This window comes from Dasypus novemcinctus, chromosome 4 (genome assembly GCF_030445035.2).
Source record: "Dasypus novemcinctus isolate mDasNov1 chromosome 4, mDasNov1.1.hap2, whole genome shotgun sequence".
Taxonomy (NCBI): domain Eukaryota; kingdom Metazoa; phylum Chordata; class Mammalia; order Cingulata; family Dasypodidae; genus Dasypus; species Dasypus novemcinctus.
The window spans coordinates 76647805-76663694 of record NC_080676.1 but is presented as its reverse complement, the minus strand read 5'-3'; the positions used below and the strand labels follow the sequence as shown (position 1 = coordinate 76663694).

The 15890-nt window shown below is 51.4% G+C and overlaps 1 protein-coding gene across 3 annotated transcripts in view; it reads right to left on the bottom strand.

Moving 5' to 3' along the window:
* Positions 1-15890, bottom strand: part of MYLK (myosin light chain kinase) — a 344455-nt gene that overhangs the window by 67008 nt on the left and 261557 nt on the right. For all 3 annotated transcript variants that reach the window (XM_023590948.3, XM_023590949.3, XM_012528021.4), the window contains 3 exons: positions 11876-11947; positions 9714-11416; positions 2120-2236 (listed from right to left, as the gene is read on the bottom strand). In XM_023590948.3, the coding sequence (XP_023446716.2) occupies positions 2120-2236; positions 9714-11416; positions 11876-11947 (1892 nt within the window). The remainder of the gene's footprint in view (positions 1-2119; positions 2237-9713; positions 11417-11875; positions 11948-15890) is intronic.

Below are 15890 nucleotides of genomic sequence, written 5' to 3'. Positions count from 1 at the left end.
CTCCACAGGCAGCAACTGGGGAAAGAATGGGGGTGGTGGGGTGCACTACCCTTTTTTCCTTTGGGGAAAAAAACCACACAAAACCAAAAAGTAGTTGACCAAGTCAGTTCTGTGATCTCAGCTGGTTTCCCATTTTTCCATCTCTTCTCCCAAGACCAAGCTCCTAATTTGCAGCTTGAGGCTTAAACCCTGCCTAGACCCCTCTCAAAGCAGTAGAGATAAATAATGATGGTCATTAAGATTAGCGCGGAGAGCAAGGGAATCTTCTAGAAGGAGACCATCTGGGCAAACAAAGCCTTTTAAGTTGCAGAAAGAATTCCCCAAACCTTAAAAAAAAAAAATCCCCACATGTATTCTGCGGAGGAAAAGAAAATTTCATTTTGAAAACAAAAGTTTGGCTTTAAAAATAAACCATTTGCTCTTTCTAGAAAAGGTGCTGAAAATTTGCAGATAAGGAGAACGGATTGCTCTCCTGCCTAGGGTTCCAAAAGCAGATAACCTCATTAGCAGTCTGGGCTCCTTATAGCTGGTGGTTGGAGTCAGCTTGGGTCCCAAATGAGCAGGGGGGCCAAACAAGCACTGGGGCTGTTAGAAACAGGCTTAGGGGGTCAAGTTCCTGGGAACACGCTTTTTTTTTTAAACCACAGTACCTGTATAGTAAGAAGCAGAAGCACTCTGACAGTGGTGGTGGTGACAGCCCAGGTGAGTGGACACTCAACACAGCAGCAGCCCAATGTGTCTCAAGCGTCCGAACTGACCATAAACTTTGACCCATCAAATCTACTTTCTTAGACTCAGAGCCTCGGTGACAAATACATTCACAGAACTCCAGGGAGATGTACACAACATAATGCTATTTCAGTCTTACAGTTAGCAATTAAGAATTTAGTATGCATTGCCGTTGCATTTTTTTTTTTAAGAATTTCTTTTCTCTCATTCATGATGTATTACAATCTTTGTTTTGTGATCGATTGGGAAACCAGATTATAAAATTCAGAAGAGAGACAAAGGGTCTACATCTCTTAGAAAGGCAGTGAAACAGGTGAGGATATTAGAACACAGATCCTAATTCAGTAGTCAGAGGACAACAAGGCTGGTCTTAGTGCTGCCTTATTTGGATGCTGGTTTTTCAAGCACATCACTCATGGCTGTTAACCAGGCATTTCAAGGGCAAGAAACTGTTTTCCCAAAACAACATTTTTTGACAGTTCCAGGCAAGTGCGGAAATAAAAAGAAAATCCAGGGACAGGGTTCTGGCCTGGCTCTGCCCTAAATGGGCCTAAGAACCTAAGGTAGGATGGACCTTTCCTCTCTGGATGGCTTGGCCCTCTCATCTGTAAAATGCGGGTATTAGTCTAAATCAACTCAAGGCTCACTTGACCTCTGGTTTCTATAACTCTAAACTCTGCCCAGTGGAGAGAAAGAAGTTGCAGATATACCTGCGTTTCTCTAGGACAAATCCAAATTCCTCCGGGTTGCTCTTGGCCACTTCCTAATAGGAAACCCCCACTCAGTCCTGGCAGGCCTGCCCCATGTCCCACGTGACTCTCCTCCCTCGGCTATGTTGTTATATACAACATTTTTTCTTTTGGTATAGGCTCTGCCCCTCTACCCAGACACAGCCCCAACTTACCTCCCTGAGGAAGTCTCCCACCTGGACCCCGCTGTGCTCCCTGCTCCTCACCGGTCCTCCCAGCACCCCAGCTGGATTGGTCCTGCCAGCACTGACACTTGTTTGTTGCAGCTTGTAAAACACTTTTTAGTCATTTTCCTGTGGGTGTGTCTTTTCTTCTCCTGCCCATGGCCTGGTTTCCCTGGTTTCATGCTCAACAAGGTTCTGCATGTGGGGATCAGGACTGGGGCAGGGAGCACGATAAGGTGACCAGTTCCTCCTTCCAGTGGGGAGAGGGAGGCAGGAAGGGCCACGGAGAAGCGGCCAAGTCCAGCTACCAGCTTCCTTCCCATCTTGCTTTTGTATAAGATAGCTTGCTACCCACAAAAGGAATGCTGTGGTAGGGTGGCAGTCTTGGAGGCAGTTCTTCTCAGGTATGGTGGGCAGGGCAAGGCTGTGACATGGGGCCCTGAGTTTGTGCGGTGGCAAGTGTCGGGCACAACCTACCGTCCACGGTGACCTGGCAGGAGCACTCAGCCTGGCCGGCGCCATTCTTGGCCACACACTTGTATATGCCTCTGTCCTCGGGCAGTGCCTTCTCGATAGAGACAGAGCAGAGTGAGCCTGGGGAGGAAAAACAAGAATTGTTGAGTGGGCCAGGTGTGGGCACCCAATGCCAGCCTGGGCATCTGGAGCACGGCAGGCGAGTGTTTTTCACACGGGCAGCCTCTGGTGATCCAGAAGTCAGAGCTCCGAGGGTATTGGCCCCTTTCCTTCCCTTTCCAAACTCAGAGCACTTTCTGCTGATAACCTGCACCCCAAATAATTGACTAGTAAATATACTCCCTCCTGATACTCTGCCCCCCCCTTCCAATTCCTCTTACGGGGACACACTGGAAAGGCAAAGAAGGGAGAGAAATAACTTCTGCCTTTAAGAGAATCCAATACCATGAAAGGAGCAAATGGATGCAGGACCTAAATGCAGGGATGCCACCAAAGGAGAGTGAGGCACAGGTTTACAGACCTGTGGAAGGAGCCATGGCAGGTGAGGGGCTCTGCCAGCCTACAGCCATGATTCTGGGAGTGTGTCTTGGAAAAGGGAGTTCTGAGCCTAGAGTTGGGCAGGGGAGGGCAAGAACCCTAGTGTAGTGGGGAGACCCGGACTTTGGGAAGACTGGTCAGGAGGAAAGTGATATGTAGCCTGGGACACAGAGGTGGTTTTTCAGGAATGGTGTCTAAGCTAAAGAATTATGGTCAATCAAGGGCACTGGGCTGGCAACAAGCACTTTGGGGCTGCCTCCCTTCAGTGCGGGGTCTCCTGGTCACCTCGGGAGGGAAGATCATCTGGGCCTACCCTTGCTGCCAACACACCTTTTCTGGCCTGGTTGGGAGGAGGGTCAGGCTGGGCACACACAGGAATATGGAGCCTGGTCCTTGCCCACCCAGCTCTCTAATCCCGGGGCTGGCTACTTTTCCTCTGGAGGCCCTCCTTGGAGGGTGTGGGGAGAGGGCCGCTGAGGATTGTGTCTGCTAGGCCAGGCAGGAGTTCAGGATTCTCCTAGTTCCTGCCTTCAGATATACAAACAAGGCAACACCATGGCATCCTGCCCAAAGCTGACCCATTGTCAGGGCAGCAGCCACAACACAAGGAGGAGAGCATCTAGACAGAGCCAGAGCCATGTACGACTGCTGCCGGGAGCCACTGGCTTTGGTCACCCCTACCCCACCCTCACAAGCCCTTGGTACTGGGAGGGCAGAGCTTGTCCACCATGGTGCATGCAGGTGGCAGGATGACCAGAAAAGGAGCCGACAGGCACCACTTCCCGAAAGGCCTTCTGATCCTGAAAGCACACACACACACTGCCATGCCCTCCCCCTAGACGGATGCACAGACTAACCAACAAGTAAGGGATATTAAGAAAGAGGGAGGATGACATCACTTCTGCCCAGAGAACCTCTTTAAGGCTGGAAGAGAGAGCAAATGTGTAATATTTCTCTTTACTTCTCAGTACTATTTTAAAGAGGGAGACCTTAGTCCTACAAGCCACATGGGGGCAGGAGGGCTGATCTGGACCCCAGCCCCTTCTACTTCTTCAGAGCCCCTTACACAGACCCCGCGCCTCAGGAAAAGCCTCCCTGTGTTCTCCCATGGGAGAGGGCAATGGTCAGGATCTCTTCCCACTGTGGTGAGGAGAGAGAAACTGTCACTGAAAGGATTTAGGTTGGCTTTTTAGGAAGCCCGTCATGACAGAGAACTGTGAGGCCCAGAAATAGGGGAATGAGAATAACTGTCTTCCAGAGAAAGAAATTTCCATTCATCTGGGAGGGTAGGAAGATGATGAGGTGATCTCTGACACCGAAACTCAAAGCTTTGGGGAAAAAACCCCATTTTCCAGATCTTGCTCAGTGTGGAGCTAAGGCTTTGGGAGAAAATATCCCACTCCCAACAAACATCCTGTCCAAATCCTTTATTTCTTTTCAGTTTCAATCCCCCAGCTGCCTTCTGCCTTACACCAGAGTGACAAAAACTGCAAAGACAGTAACAAGGTTCCTAGGGAAGAGAGCGTTTAGACCAAAGCTCTCCTCACATTCCCTTGCTCTCCCACCCCTCCCACCCCAACCCTCTGCTCCAGCCCCTCCCTTCCACCTACCACCCCATCCCACCATCCCCTTGCCCCGCCCACGTCTCCACGCCCCCATCAAAGGGAAAGCATCCAAGCAGGCAGCTTTTCCAGGGTTCCCAAAGCCTGGACCCCGGCCACAAGCATAGGCTGGGGGAGGGGCCGCCAGGCAGGCGGAGGCCCAGCTACCCCAGATGAAGAATCTGGCATTTCCTGTGGGACAGTTCAGTCCTGACCTCCAGAAGAAAAACTGTTTCCCAGACTTTTTTTGAGAAGCCTCAGCCTGGTAGGGAATGTTGAGAGGGAGGTGATGGGGGATGGGAAGGTCACAACAGAACCAGGGATCCGGTGGCTCAGCTGGAACTCTTGCTGCGAGGCTCCCCCCTCCTGCCCCCCCCAGTCATGGAGGAAAGGCTCCGAGGTCTCCCTTTCTTCTTTCCTGAGCATGGGGAGCAGGGAGGAGGGGATGTGGATGACGTGAATGGTGGTGGGAGGTAGAAGCGGTCTTAGGCCCGGCAGGTTCCGCCTTGGGGCTGCCCTCCTCAGCAGAGCCTTCTTGAGCCGGCCCTCCTGGCAGGGCCAGAGCCACGGGGCAATTTCTCTCCATGTGGCCCCTAAATCTGCCCCCTGCCTCAGCCTTAGTTGGTCCTCTTCTACGTACCGAGGTGGTCTCAGCTTACCTTCCTCGAAATCCCTCTCATAAGGCCGTTTCGGAAATCCAAGCCCCACACTAGCTGTCTGAGGGCAGTGACTGTTTCTATTGTCAATGTTTTTCTTAAGCCTAGAATGCAGTCACAGGAAAACAACATTTGCCATTCTGAGAATGACAAAGGCCCCTATCTGTGGCAGGTGAGCTGGGAGAATCCATGCAAGTAAAAATCTTGAACACTTAATCAATTGTAACCTAATGGTGAAAAAGAAAACTTTTCTGGGAAACGGACTTGGCCCAGTGGTTAGGGCGTCCACCTACCACATGGGAGGTCCGCGGTTCAAACCCTGGGCCTCCTTTACTCATGTGGAGCTGGCGAGCTGGCCCATGCGCAGTGCTGATGCGCGCAAGGAGTGCCCTGCCACGCAGAGGTGTCCCCTGCGTAGGCGAACCCCACGCACGCAAGGAGTGCTCTCCGTAAGGAGAGCCGCCCAGCATGAAAGAAAGTGCAGCCTGCCTAAGAACGGTGTCTCCCACATTCAGCAAATAGACACAGAGAACAGACAACCGGGGTAGGGGGTGTGGGGGAGGGGAGAGAAATAAATAATCTTTAAAAAAAAAAAAAAGAAAACAAAACTTTTCTAAAAGGGAAAAAAGCATCCCTATTTTGCCAGAGTTCTTCAAGGAAATTAAGCAAACGAATAAAGGGAAGGGCTAGAATAATGCCCTCACATATAGGGGGTGCTGCATAAATCCTCCTGCTTTGTAGGATGAACTGATGCAGGTATTGAAAAAGCTTTCATAAGATTCCACACTGAAGGGAATTAAAAATGAATCATCAGTTGACCACAACATAATTAGGCTGTGAGAAATGTTTTGCCAGGGGAAGGAGCCTGACTTGGAGACAGGAAACATAGCATAAAGATAAAAGCACTTCTCAGGATGACAGAAGCCTAGCACTACAGAGCGCCCCTCCCCGCTCTCTGCAAGGTTTGAAGAGCTCTGTTGGGTCCAGAAAGGGCCTGCGAGGCCCACGCTACAGGCCTGTGAGGGCCAGGTGCCTGCCTCTGCTGAACGCCATCCCTCTGCAGCTCTGGGGGATGCAGAAAGAGGAGCGGTGTCTCCACATGTGTGTCTGTCCCTCCAAGAATTACAGTCAATGCCAATGACTGCAATCCAACCGTAACCGCTCCTTAGCACTAACTGGGGGTGGATAGAGTCCTGTTTTGGGGGAAACCTGCTTATTATGGGCCCTACTCAACCTACATACATCAGATAAGTGCCCTCTCCCCCAAAACCTATAAACAGAGACTCCAGTGGCAGCAGGGTAGGTACACAGAGAGATATACATGTTGATGTGCAGGGAGACAAGCATAAGAGTTTCTCAGGGTCAAAGCTGGTGAAAATGGCCTAGGAAGGCATCCTGGTGGAAGTGCATCTTGATCTTAGATGTCAGCAGTGGAGCAAAAAGGGTTCCAAGTCAGGGAGCTAGTTCACCCAGAGGCTGGGGAAGATGCCCAGTGGAGGGCTAGGGATGGGAAGGCTCGTGGAGGCAATCCCTTTATCGTCTATAAACCACCTCAAACCACCTTGTTGGTGTGACTCAGGCCCCAGTCACCCAGACACTGATACTCACTGGTCTTCACTCCCTCCTCTTCATTACCTACTTCCTCATCCTTGTTCCAAGCCAGGGATCAGGGTCTATTAATTCTATCCTTGCTTCTTGAACTGGTCATTTCCTTTCTATATTCAAAGCTGTCTCGTTAGTCCAGGCCTCACCACCTTTCTCTGGAGTCAATGAAAACACTAATATCTAGCTTTGTGTACTTTACTTCTCATTCCAAAACAGCTCACTCTAACCTGGCTCCTTATTGCTTTGAGAATTGAGCTTCTTAGCCTGGTACAGGATGAAATTGGGGCTAGGCCTTCCTCTCAAACTCAGCTGGCCTCTTCCCATGTCCCAGAAATGGTATGAGCAGGCCTTCGTAGAAAGCCCATACTCTACCTCTTCCTTCCTGCCTACAAGGCTCAGGTCAGGGATGAGCTCTTTCACCACCACCTCTTCTTATGGTCCCAGTATGCAGCTCCTTCTTCCTCTCCTCCCAGCAGCAGTCTTGATACTTGGCTTATAGAGTTTTATCACTGTGAGCATGTGTCCTCTCTTTCCAAATCTATTGACAGAAGATACACTCTTGTGTCGCAGAATGCTCTACCTTATACCCTGTAGTGGGACTTGCTGAAGTATCAAGAGGTCCTTAAGATGGGGCTCAGTTTGAACACAGTGCTCTTGAAGGTTTGGACAGTAGAGCTATAGAGAAGGGATGATGGACAGAAAGCGTGGCTGATATTTTGAGACAAGGCACTCTTCCTTAAGTGTAGCAAGAATGGATAAGCCTATTTCAAGGTCTGCCTCCTCCAATGCAATGAAAATACCAGAAACTTAGAGCCCAGCTGGTATCACCAGGCCTCCAACCTTTTGACAGCTGTTAACAGTGATGATGAATAAATAGTCATCAGCATTTTTCTCTGATAGACAATGCTTTCTGTGAGCATATTAAAGGTTTTCAGCTGGCACAGTAGTCTGACATCCTAAGGAGAATTAAGGTAATAGAGCAAATACAGCAAAGTGGTCCAGCCTCACCACCTGCCTTCAAATTCCAGGTCTGTTACTCACTAGCAGTGCAAGCTTGGGCAAGGCAATTAACTTCTCTGTGAAGGATCATTGTAGTAGTTGTGAAGATTAAATGAGTGAAAAATGTAAGATGCCTAGGACAGTGTCTGCCATATAGTTCTCATCAAATACCAGTTATTTTTTACCTTTTAAATGAGATGAAAAGTACTTAGAATATTTTTTAAGGTAGGATTTGGTGCTGTCTCTGTAATCTCCTACCCCTAAACCCCAATCTCTCTTTATCCTTTCCTTATGATGGCCTTTCTTGTAACTATTTCCTCTTCCCCTGCTTTGGCCCTTTGGAATGGCTTTTGTGGGAGGTGATGCTGGAATGGCTGGGCCCTGTAACACCCAGTGAGCCACGGCCCCTGGGCATCAGCAGCCAGCATCTCCATCCCGGGTACATTCTTCTGACCAGGGCTGGGCTCTGGCTCACACTGCTTGGTTGTGTGGATTGTGGCTGCTGGCGGCTCTGGGTTTGAGCCCCCATGGTTCCAAAGCAGCTGCAGGCCTTGGGCATTGCCCTCCTGCTGTCTGAACCTCAGTTTCCCTGACCTCACATCATACAGGACTGCATGAATGCACATGTCCCAAGGACAGGGTCTGCCCACCCATCGTCGAGCCCAGAGAGATCACCACAGGTAATTTCACATAAGGCTTTGGATCTGTTTTACCAAGGGCTTTCCAACTGGGGGAGGCCCACAAGGGCTGCCCGAGGAGGCTGTTGTATTTACTCTCCCAGATGTCTCATCCCACAGGGTAATTCCCTGTGCCCATCTGTGTGGGCCTCAGGGAAGCTGAGGGGATGGATGAGAGGACTTCTGCAGGACCGGCTAATCTGGGGACAACCACATGAAAAAGTTACTGTGCCAACACATGAGCAAAAAAGAAAGCATTTTTCTCGCTCCTGGCCAACTTCCCCTTCATTCCTTCAGCATTTAGATTCAAAATGTTCAGCTGTTCCAAGATCTGCTGTCTGAGATGTGGAGTGAAGAGAGCAACTTCATTTGAGCTGAAAGGGAAGTGTTGTCTCCAAGTGCTTCGTTCCCATTTTTAGGAGGAAGGAAGGAAGCATAAGGGGTGAGGGAGAGAGTGGACAGGGGTGCAATCACAGGATGGGAAGAAAGCATGTACAGGGGTGAAGAGTTTCTGCCATTTCAGCTGATTTGGATTTGACCAGGACCTGTCCACTCTGGCCTGTGCTGTGGCTGGCCTCTACCCCAAGAGTGAAATGTCATTCCTTGTCCAGAGCCACCAGTATCAGCCCAAGTTCAGGCAGGACCCTGCTTGAGCCTGGCTATCTATCCCTCTGCTGGCCACCAGAGTGGGATGTTGAGTGTCTGCCAGACTTGGAGCTCTCACCCAGGCTGGGGACTTCCAAAAACACTTCAGACCAAATTGAGGGTCCAGGAAAAATACCCTTCTCACTCTCATCTCTTCCCCACGTATAAACTGGCCTATGTGAGAACTCCAGGCCCTACAAAAGGCCACAGGTGGCAGGATCTAGAGCCCTCCCCCCTTCCCACCACCCAAGAATGTGAAATACCAGCAAACAAAGTCTCATCCAAATTAGGAAACGAGCAGCTCTGTCTGCCTATGATGGTGTGCGGTAGGGGCTGTTTTGAGTTTTTTACTTCCCCCATAGGTCCCTTTAAACCCCACATGTTACCAAGATTTAATTTGCAGTTGACTCCAAATCACAGCCCCAGGCCATCCCATCACTGCCCACCCTTCCCCAAACCTAAAATAAGCAGCTCTTTGCACAGAGTCCCTAGTTGGCTCCAGCTTCAAGGTCAACTAATTTCCAAGCTTGCAAACAGTGCACTTCCCATGCCAGAGCTATAAGGCAAGAGCAGGCCCAGGTCTACTCTGAGCAGCGACAGGTGGTAGTGTCATCAGGGGGCTCTGCTAGACAGATGCCGACACATGGACATGTGCCACAAGGACCAGATTCCTTCCTCCACCCAACAGTAATGGGGCCTGTGCCCAAGGCCCCTGAGAGGGGCACCTCTCCTGTGAGTGGGGGCGGGGGAGGCAGAAACAGAGGCCAGGCATTCCTCCTATGGACTACAAGCAGCCATCAACAAGACCAAGGCTCCATGAGCTGACAGTGGCCCTAGTAGAGAGGTCCCTTCTTCCCCGACCCCCACCCTCATTTACCTTCTTGATGGAGGATGATGAACTTGGTGGTCTTGAGCGTCTTTCCATTCAGCGTCCAGCTGATGGTGGCTGGGGGATCAGAGGACACCTGGCACTGGAGCAGCAGCTTCTCACCCTCTGCCACATGGACATCTTGTAGCTTCTCCTTGAAGGTTGGGGCTGTCCCTTGGCTCTCTGATCTTTTTTCATTATCTGTGGCCCCTGCATGAACCTTCTTGCAGTTCACGTCATTTTTAACCTCCTTCATTTCTTCTTTCCCAGCTGGTTTCAGGGTCTCGGCAGGCTTGGCATTTCCTAGGGGTGTCAGGGTCTCAGCAGGCCTGGTGTTGCCCATGGGCTTCAAGGTCTCAGCAGGCTTGGCGTTGCCCACAGGTTTCAGGGTCTCGGCAGGCTTGGCACTGCCCACAGGTTTCAGGGTCTCGGCAGGCTTGGCACTGCCCACAGGTTTCAGGGTCTCGGCAGGCTTGGCGTTGCCCACAGGTTTCAGGGTCTCGGCAGGCTTGGCGTTGCCCACAGGTTTCAGGGTCTCGGCAGGCTTGGCGTTGCCCACAGGTTTCAGGGTCTCGGCAGGCTTGGCGTTGCCCACAGGTTTCAGGGTCTCGGCAGGCTTGGCGTTGCCCACAGGTTTCAGGGTCTCGGCAGGCTTGGCGTTGCCCACAGGTTTCAGGGTCTCGGCAGGCTTGGCGTTGCCCACAGGTTTCAGGGTCTCGGCAGGCTTGGCACTGCCCACAGGTTTCAGGGTCTCGGCAGGCTTGGCGTTGCCCACAGGTTTCAGGGTCTCGGCAGGCTTGGCACTGCCCACAGGTTTGAGGGTCTCGGCAGGCTTGGCACTGCCCACAGGTTTCAGGGTCTCGGCAGGCTTGGCACTGCCCACAGGTTTGAGGGTCTCGGCAGGCTTGGCAGTGCCCACAGGTTTCAGGGTCTCGGCAGGCTTGGCAGTGCCCACAGGTTTCAGGGTCTCAGCAGGCTTGGCGTTGCCCATGGGCTTCAAAGTCTCGGCAGGCTTGGCATTGCCCACAGGTTTCAGGGTCTCGGCAGGCTTGGCATTGCCCACAGGTTTCAGGGTCTCGGCAGGGTTGGCGTTGCCCATGGGCTTCAAAGTCTCGGCAGGCTTGGCATTGCCCAAGGGCTTGGGGCTTTCCACTGCCTTGGCATTCAAGGCTTCAGCACTGTTGCTATCATTCTCTGCTGGGAATTTCTTCTTGCTGCCCAGCACTGAACGAAAATCTGGGGTAGCAGGTTTTGGAGGTGACACTTTCTCAGGCACCGGGGTCTTGGGAGTCCCCTTCTTAGCCAGCACAGAACGGAAGTCAACCTGCTGGGGGCTGTGCACCTTCCTCTCTTCCTCGGACACAGTCTTTGGCTTCACTTGCCGTTGTAGGTTGGCGCGGAAATCCATCTGCTCAGCCGGGATCTCCTTCAGGTCGTCTTCTGACAGGGTCTTGGTACTCACCTTCTTCCCCAGGAGATCACGGAAGTCCAACTGCCCCACCTCTTGCTGGCGAATCGCCTCCTCAGTGTGCTGCCGCGTCTCCACGCGCCTCTTCAGCACCCCACGCACGTCCTCACCGTCTTCCTCCTCGGGCCAGCCTTGCCCTCTCGCTGGCCAGCTGGGCCTCAGGGTCCCATAGTGGTCACCACCGCCACCATCCACGCCAACTCCTCTGCCAGAGAGGCCCCCGCAGCTGGCAGGCTCCCTCCCCCTGCAACCAGTGAAAGGGAAAAAGGAAAGTAGCAGGAGGAAAAGGGGCCGGTTAAGAAAGAAAAGTCAGGGGAGAGCAAATCCCTGAGGGTGGGAGGGTAGAGAGGAGGGGGAAGAGGAGGTGGGGGCCGGCCAGGCTGTGTTTATAGAAGGGAACATTGGTGAGAGGAGCTCACTTGTTTAGTTGGTTTATTACATCGGTAATGACTTCAGTAGCCTTATAAGGGTGTGTGCAAAAAAAAAAAAAAAAATGCACCCCCCCCCCCCCCGCCCCCACTCTCCCTCCCTCGTTCCCCTTCCAATCTCTCCCTCTTGGCTCTGGCAGCCTCAGCTGGAGGATACAAACAATCTGGGCTGCTGAGCTGGGTTTGCTGGGCCTGGAGGAAGAAGTGTGGCTGGCACAGGGTGGAGGCGGGGGAGTGGGGCTGGGGCCTACGGGGCAACCCCTGGGGACACTCACCGCGGAGGGGCTCTGACAGGGCTGTTCTGCAGCATCAGTGACACCTGGCAGCTGCATTCACCAACCCGGTTCCTGAAGAATTCAAGTGATGAGTACCGGTCAAGAGGTCCCCCTTGCTCAGCCCAGGGCTGCGTGGAGGGCAAGGCAAACATGCGCCTGGCCCCGGCCGGCGGGCTGCCAGGGGAGCTGGAGGTCCCTGGAATGCCTTCCCAGACTCAGTTAGGGCACGACCCTCTTTTCTCCTTTAGTCACTCTGTTCTCCTAGCTCTTGTTTATTAAAAAACCCAGACTGTTCTGGACAATAGTTCAGAGAGGAACCTAAAAATAAGACTGTTTTATCCTTTTTAAATATTGTATAATATTGTATTTTATAATTTTAATCACTTTATCATATAGTATTATATTTATATTGTATTATACAGCATATTATGCAAGAAACAAATAAACACACAAACAAATACATAGAAAAGAAGAAGAAAGCCTAAACTTGTGGGGTCGGTAATGGAGCGGCTCAGGCTGGAAAGCGAGGCTCCTGTGCACCTGTCCGATTACCTTGAGTCGGCCTTCCCGCTCCCTTAACACAGAAGAGGTGACTTCCTCCTCCTCACGATGTTCCCCCAACTCCGATTCCTCTTCTGCTCATGGAATGATGCCCCCTGCCCCGCCAGCCCCATCCATCTGCTGATGGGCTCAGATCAGAACTTTTTGTATTACAAAAACCTAATAAGTGTCTTCCTACATGGGTGAACTTTTTTCTTCTTCCTTCGGGCAAGGAAGGCCCCAGATTCTCCACGCCCGTGCACCCCCTTGTTAAAACTGTTCCATCTCCCTGGGGTGCGAGGCCAGAGCGGGGGAGGAGGCTGGATGCCGCCCTCTCGTGGCGTTTCTGAGCTCCAGCCAGCGGGGGTGCGGGTGGGGGAGCCTCTGAGAGCCACCGGCTCTGCTTTTTAACAGCATCCCCCAGTTTTCATGACTTTCGTTCCTAATGACTTTCTTATTCCCAGGGGCTTATAGCGATTACGAAGTCCATTTTAAAGACAAGGAAAAGAGGCTCAGGAGTTTCTGTGACTCAGCCCTGGGACTCTCCAGGTTCCTGGGTGTGGCCCTCTTGCTAGCACTGCAGGGGTCAACACATAACTCAGATCCAACCTCAGAAGCGCCAAGTTCCGTGGCAGGTTCTTTACCTGACGCATGCCTTTTAATCATCTAACAACTCTGTGAAGTAGGGATCAGCATCATTTTTATGTGTAAGAAAAATGAGGCTCATAAGGGTTATTTGCCTAAGCTCATCCAGCTATAAGGAGTAGGGAAACGGGTTGGGACCTGGGTCCAGGAGAATCCAAGTCCTGCGCTTTTTCTACCGCATTATCCTGTGCTCATCAGTACAAATCTATTCTGGGATACGATGTGAGTTTCTGTGTGCTATGTATATATATATGTACCAGACATGCATGCATACACACGCGTGGGGCAGGCCCCTGGGCCTGCACATCCACGTGTCAGAACATTTTCACATGTATAAATCATACCCACATGGACAGGCATCTGAGCATGTGTTCACAGATGTTGAACCCATGTGGGTACCTACTTCATTTTGCCCGGCCTCGCTCCCAGTGTTGGGCCAACTCCGGGGCAGATAGAGGCAGCTGCTCATGGTGTGGCAAATAAGTCTCAGGGGTTTGGGGGTTGCTGCTCACCCCTGGGCCCTGGGGCCCACTTGAAGCAAGGAGAGGTTGATCTCTGCTGTGCTCCAGCCCTCCTTTCACATGACGGGGTCCCCCTCCTTTGTCCCTCTCCCCAGTGCCCTCTGACTGCCCCAGGTGATGCCAAGCAGATGCCTTCCTGGCCTGAGCTCTCTTCCTACTCAAGGCTCAGGCTTTCCGAGGGCACAGGTTCAAGGTTCAGGGAACCTATGCCTGGGGACTTTTGGGCCCAGGGTGTTCCTTTGCTCAGCAGACATCAGTTAAGACCTTCCTAAGGGTCAGGCCCTGGAAAGGCTGGAGAGATTCTCAGAGCACTGTGAGAACTCACAAAGGTTTATGGGGCTTAGGTCAATTTGTCGAATATCCACAGGGCTGAGGCTCAGACCCCGGCACCCCACTTCTGCCAGGCCATTCTTTACCCACTTTTCTTCTCAAACACCGTATCGTGTGGTGCCTGGGGATGGTGTGGGGCAGGAGGACAGGAGGCCCAAGGGCTGTGTTTTCCCAGTAGCCCTTTTCGACATCTCCTCAGCTGAGTTTCCTCCAGTCACAAGTAGAGCACAGCCCAGATGCAAAAATCAGGAGCAGAAACTGCCCAGGTGGCACTGCGTTACCCAGGCAACCCCTCGGAGGCTTTAAATGTGGGAGCCATGTCCCCTGAGCTGGAAGATGCTCTATCTCCTCTTGGTGGAAGCAGGTAAGGGCTTCTGTTTTTCATTACCTGCCCTCAAGGAAAGAAGCACAAACTCAGAAAATCCCCTCAAGACGCCCTGTTCAACCTACCCACAAACCTCACCCGATGAATCCCTGAAGAATATGAGAGGGCAGAAGAAAGATAGAGAACTTGGGGTACATAGGCTCATTAAGTGGATCATTTTTGGGGGGGGTTACCAGGAGGCAACCATTTCTACAGCCATTAAATGAACTCTCCCACAGGCCTTAAAGGTTTATTATAGGTTCCTCTGGAGCCTACAAAGGTCAGAAAGGCCTCCCACCTGCGACCTACTGCCAGGATAACCTAACCTGGGGACGACTTTGGCATCTGCATTCACCCAGTTATTAATACAAAATCAAGCCTGAGGCTGAAGCTGAGTCCCCTTAAATCCCCCAGAGTGCCACAGAGGATACGGGGCTGTCACACTATAAGCGTATACCTTTTACCACCTAACAGAGCTCTCTTTGTCCCAGCTTCCCAAGACCTGAATAAGAAGCCCACTCTTCCATTACAAATCCTTGGACCCCATTCCATATTGAATCAGCCAATTCTGGAAAGAATTTTATATGCAAAATTAGTTTAGAGAACAAATTTCCTAACCAGTATCTATTTTTCAAATATTTTAGCTGGAATTTGAAGCTGACTTTTTGACATCCCTCCTTTGGATACAGGAGACAAGAGCTAATGGAGGGAGGAAAAACTACCCACCCATACCTACCCCACAAATTTAGCAGAAACAGACAGGACCTACTTCCCTTTTCCTAACCATGGCTATTTCCCCACCATCCAATCATCCTCCTTGGGCCTCGGTCTGATTTCTATTAGGACGAGAAAAGCTAGAGGGAAACAAGGTCCTTGGTAGGCCTGGCATAGCTTTCCCAGAAGAACCTCCACTGAATTGCTCCTTCTCAGCTGGGGACAAAAGAAAGGACAGGGCAAGAGCCTCCCAAAGGAATGAACAGGCTGGACTTTTTGGAGGAAAAAGAGGCCAGCGCTGGCTGCTTGACTGAAGAATCCAGTGTGGCTTCCCAGGTTCCCCAAGTTCCCAGGGTACCTGAGATTCGCCGCAAGGAATGGAAGGGCATCTGATTTAAGTAAAAAGACGAGGGTTTTAACCTGGGCTTTGCTACTAGCTTTTGGGTGGTTGGTCGCAAGTCCCTGACCCTGAGACCTTGTTTTCCCCATTATTAAATGAGGAGGAGACCACAGAACTTCTGAAGCCCATTCCAGCTGGGACAGAGTATGTTTTATGAGTAGCCAAGCTGGCCACAGAGACTGCCTGCTGACCTCCAGTGCAAGCCTCCACTCTGGCACACTGCCCACAGCCCTTTGTTCTGTTTTTGCCCCACCCTACCCCCTTTCGACGCAGCCTATCCTCCAGTGCCTCAACTGGCACACCTTTTCTCATTTGTCAAGCCACAGCCTTTCTTTTTTCCTCAAAACTCCACTAAAAGCTCCTCTAGGATGTCTGTCTTGATTAGCGTGAGTATGGTCTCAAAGTACTACTCTGTCTATACAGACAAGCAAGTATTTTCACAGACAATAACCTCCATTATTTGTACAAGGCTATGAAGGTGAGTATATATTTTCTGCCTTA